Source organism: Helobdella robusta (genome assembly GCF_000326865.2).
Source record: "Helobdella robusta unplaced genomic scaffold HELROscaffold_62, whole genome shotgun sequence".
NCBI classification, from domain to species: Eukaryota; Metazoa; Annelida; class Clitellata; order Rhynchobdellida; family Glossiphoniidae; genus Helobdella; species Helobdella robusta.
Window position 1 is genome coordinate 627,514 of NW_008705346.1, and position 4,923 is coordinate 632,436.

General features: G+C 35.6%; 1 protein-coding gene across 1 annotated transcript in view; it reads right to left on the reverse strand.

Annotated features, from left to right (window-relative positions):
* Positions 1-662: 662 nt before the first annotated feature.
* The window catches only part of HELRODRAFT_180521 (hypothetical protein), a gene marked incomplete at both ends in the record, with an annotated part of 4,702 nt that continues 441 nt past the window's right edge, over positions 663-4,923 (reverse strand). The window contains 5 exons of the mRNA XM_009029825.1: positions 663-685; positions 1,685-1,787; positions 2,022-2,492; positions 3,510-4,271; positions 4,498-4,923. The exon at positions 4,498-4,923 is cut by the window's right edge and continues 441 nt beyond it. Of these exons, the coding sequence (XP_009028073.1) occupies positions 663-685; positions 1,685-1,787; positions 2,022-2,492; positions 3,510-4,271; positions 4,498-4,923 (1,785 nt within the window). The remainder of the gene's footprint in view (positions 686-1,684; positions 1,788-2,021; positions 2,493-3,509; positions 4,272-4,497) is intronic.

A 4,923-nucleotide genomic window follows, 5' to 3' on the forward strand; every position in this document is an offset into this window, starting at 1 on the left:
AGGGAAAGAATAAAAAAGAGAGAGAGAGAGAAAGATTGGAAGAAAGACAAGAATATACATATAGGTATAGTATAAAACAAGAATGGAGTGAGAGATAAAGTGGCACTAAGTATATGTTAATGTAATAAAGAGAGAAACAGAGAGAGAGAGAAAAGAGAGAGAGATATACGTACTCGAAATTCATGAACTGAAATGTACGTATAATGCCAAAAAACTCTCTTTTTTTCTCTCTCTCTTTCTCTCTATCTCTCTCTCTCTCTATATATATATATATATATATATATATATTAATATATATATATATATATATAACTGCAATTGTCATTGATACGACTTAATGATGTTGTGGTTCATGCAGTTATGGTTATTGTTGTTGTTGTCGCTTTTGCTGTTGTTATTGGTGTTGTTGTTGTTATTATTATTGTTGTTGCTGTTGCTGTTGTTATTATTATTATGATTATCATCATCGTCGTCGTCATAATTAATACTTTCTTGAACCTGTAAATTTGAGAGGGAAAAAATTATGTGATTGAATGATGGAGGAACGAACGAATGGATGGATGAGTTAAATTATTTATTATATTTTAGATATTATTATTATTATTATTATTATTATTATTATTATTATGTTACCTGTTTCTTAAAAAAGTTTATTATTTCCTTTACTTGATGTGCTGTTTCTTTCCTGAAAATTAACATAATTAATTATAATTAATTACCAACATTAATAATAATAATATATTAATAATAACAACAATAAATAACAATAACAACAATAATAGTAATAGAATGTGGATTTGTTCAGAAATACTAGCAGCAGAAGTAGTGGTAGTGGTAGTAGTAGTAGTAGTAGTAGCGGCTGTTGTTATAAAGTTGCAGTCACAGCGGGCAAGGCATAACAAAAATGACATGCGAATTGAGAAATGTGAATGAATGAATGAATGAATGAACGAACGAATGAACGAACGAACGAATGAATGAATGAATGGATGAACGAATGAATGAATGAACGATTGAACGAATGATAAATGAATGGATGAATAAATTAATGGATAGACAGGCAGATAGATGGATGAACAAACGAACGAACGCATGAATGCAGACGTTGTAAAACATTGTGAATGAATGAATTAACGAACCAATGAATAAATGAACGAATGAACGAACGAACGAACAAATGAACGAATGAAATTTTTTTTTTCTGATTATATTTTTTTAAATTTTAATTTCAACACGATGGCGCTGGTGCGAGATTATGATTCATTTGTCCATTTGTTCGACTTTCTCACGGCGAACGACGGCACAGTCATCATCATCGTCATCATCATCAACAATATTATTCTTATTATTATTGTTCTTATTCTTATTATTATCATCATCGTCGTCGTCATAGTTACCACCATTATTATCATTAATATTGTTATTATTCTTGTTGTTGTTATTGTCGTCATTAATCGTATTAATAATAATAATAACAATAATAATAATAAGAAGAAGAAAAAGAAGAAGAAGAAAAAAAAGAAGAAGAAGAAGAAGAAGAAGAAGAAGAAGAAGAAGAAGAAGAAGAACGAGAAGAATATCAACCAAATATATACTTACATCGTTTTAACATCGCCATCCAAAAGCAACTCTAAATTATCCTCATAGCATTCATCATCGTCATCATCATTATTATTATTATTACTTTTGTTGTTTTTATTATTATTATTAATGACGTCATTTTTGCTACCGATGGTTTCGATGGTCTTGTTATTCTTAAGAAGCAGGGATGCTAAATTCGGGAAGTTCTGATTGAAAAATATGTTATTATTATTATTATTATTACTGTTGTTGTTGTTATTATTATTATTGTTGTTGTTGTTATTATTATTATTACTATTATTACTATTATTATTAATATTACTGTTGTTGTTGTTGTTGTTTTCCTGTTTAATAGCTGGTATTAGCATTGTTGCTGATTTGAATAATGGTGTTTTTGTCGATGATGTGGATGGTGAAGATGACGACGACGACGATGATACCGACTTAGACGACGCTGGTATCTTAACGGGCAGGGGCGGAAGTGATGGCGATGTTGGCGTGTGCTGATTGGTGAAAATGTTTTGTGGTCGTTGTAGCTGCTGCTGTGGCTTCTGTTGATGGTGCACGGCAATACTGTTGCTACTTACAAACATTTTATTGTTATTACTGTTGTTGCTAGTGACGTCATCGTCGTAAATCGTCATCGGCAGCAAAGATAATGTCTGCCTTCCTCTCGTAAACACAGAATCAAAACTATTATTTAAAGATTCTTTGTTTTGCAGCCATGCTGAGGCCCTAAGTTTATCCGTCTCTGGCTCCCGCTCGGAAAGACATCGTTTCTTGTGGTAAATTGTGGCGTATTTTGTCGGTTCGACGATATTCGGTTTGAAATCGATCGGTAATTTGGCCGGTTTTTTGAGGGTGAGAAATTTTACCGGAGCTCTCGGTAATAGTGGGGGTGGTGGTGATGTCTTTCGTTGTGGCGGTAATGATGATGATGATGATGATGATGATGATAATGGTGATGGTGATGATGATGCAGTTTTTTCATCATTATCAAGATTTCCAGTTTTAATTTTTTCGTTATTGTTATTGATGTCGTTGTTGTTGTTGTTGATCTCATTACCATCAGTAATGGTGGTATTGTTGTTGTTGTTGTTGTTGTTGCTGTTGTTTTCATCATCATCATCATCGGCGACCATGGTTGAGTCACTATTACTATCACCTCTTGACGATGATGATGATGGTGATGTGACGTTGTTGTTGTTGTTGTTGTTGATGTTTTTTGGGCTTGCTAGCATCATCGTCGAGACAAATTTTAACACAAATTTTGTTTGAAAATTATTATCATTATTATTGTTGTTATTATTATTATTATTATTGTTGTTGTTGTTGTTGTTGTTCATGCCATTTTGATCCTCGTTACTCATACTCACATTCTCCTTACATTTTTTACTATCAACATTTAGAACAGCAGCAGTAGTACTAGTACTAGCAGTAGGAGTATTAATGTGATTATCATGCCTATTATCACTACTTAATGATGATGATGTTATGTTCATCAATGATGATGATGACGATGATGATGATGGTGGTGGTGATGATGATGATGGCAGAGAAGGCGATAATGATGATGATGATAATGATGAATATTTGTTTACTGGTCTCAGCAGCGGGTTTTTCAAAAGTTTTTTGAAAACTATCGATAATGATGATGATGATGATGATAAATATTTAACCATTGGTGATGATTGTGATGATAATGATGATGATGATGGTGGTGGCATTAGTGATAACAAGGCGAATGGTAACATGAGAGGCGATGATGATGGTGATGATGGTGTGAACCATTTCGTTGGCAATGACAACAACGATGATGATGATGTTATTGATGATGATGATGTCATTGATGATGACGTCATTGATAATGATGATGATGCTTTCGAAGATAACGAAAGCGGTGCTTTTTTTGATGGCAGGGGATGTACTTTATAAGGTTCGAATTTCGGTCGAAATTTATCGCACATCATTCGCTTTAGCCGGTTTCGTCGGTAAACTTTCCAGCTTAAATCGCTCATACTTGAATAAGATTCGAAAGACGAACCCGAATGATTGCCGGTACTATCGAGTCGGTTTCGACTGTGCCATCCCTGTCGCATTGTTCTATGCTTGGCATCCCCGTTACTTACAACGCTGCTCGTGCTACTATTCAAACCAACGCTATTCTGTCCCTGTCTTTTTGTATAGGCTGTAGAGGTCTGAAACGAATTCGTAGAACCGCTAGCACACCGATCGCTGTTGAACCTGTTATCACCTCTCGAAGCACTGACACCATTACTACTGCAGTTAGAGTGCCTGTCATTTACTTCCTCCAGGTATTCATTTACCTTTGCCCTCGGAGACTTGAAAAAGTTGAAAATTGACGAACCATTGAAAGCGGGGGATGGCGACTCTTTTAACTTGTAGACCCCAGGGGAGTTCGGGGCCTGCCTTTCTTTACCCGCAAAGTAAGCCATGTCCAGTACCTCCTTCATTTCTCGTTGGGCGTCCGGTGACATGGGTCTCAACGAGCGGAGTACATCGTTGACGTCATCATGTGTGACGTCATCATTCTCTGGCACGTGTGGAGTTTGTTGGTGTCGATGTTGTTGGAGAGGTCTGTGGTGATGGTGTTGCAGTTGCGGCTGAGGTTGCTGGTAATGTGATGTCGTTGTTTTGGGCTGTTCCGTATCGTCGTGTGATGGCAGTTGCTGAACGGTTGTGATGATAAAAAATAAGAAATATTCAATATTCATAATTTCATTACCTATTCAAATTTACAAACATTTAACTGTTCTGAGACGTCAATTTGACTGAAATCTCAACCTCCCACAAAAAATGTAAACAACATCAGCTAGGGGAAAAATTTTCTAAAAATCGCAAAAAAAACAAAAGCAATAAGCGAGAAAGAAAAACAGAAAGAGAAAGAACACGTACAATGGTCAGATTGGGTCTGAACTTTTTCTTCATAAGCCCCAGCCCCTTTGCAGATGATGGGACCCTAAATGACGAAGACGATGACGGTGAGGATGATGATAATGATGAAAATGGTGACGGTGATGTTGGCGATATATTGGAGGTTGATGGTGATGATGACGACGACGATGATGATGTTGTTTTATCGTCGATTGATTTTTGTTTCATAAGAATTGGTCTGAAATGGCTGACACCATTGTTGTTGCTGTTTTTGTTGCTGTTGTTGTTGCTGTTGTTGTTGCTGTTGTTGTTGCTGTTGTTGTTGCTGTTGTTGTTGTTGTTTTTCTTACTGTTAATAAGTATTGTGATGTTTCTGCCGTTGTTGTTTTTGTTGTTGTTGATGACGTCAACCTCGATACTAGAAGTTGAATCGCTAAAACTACTGTC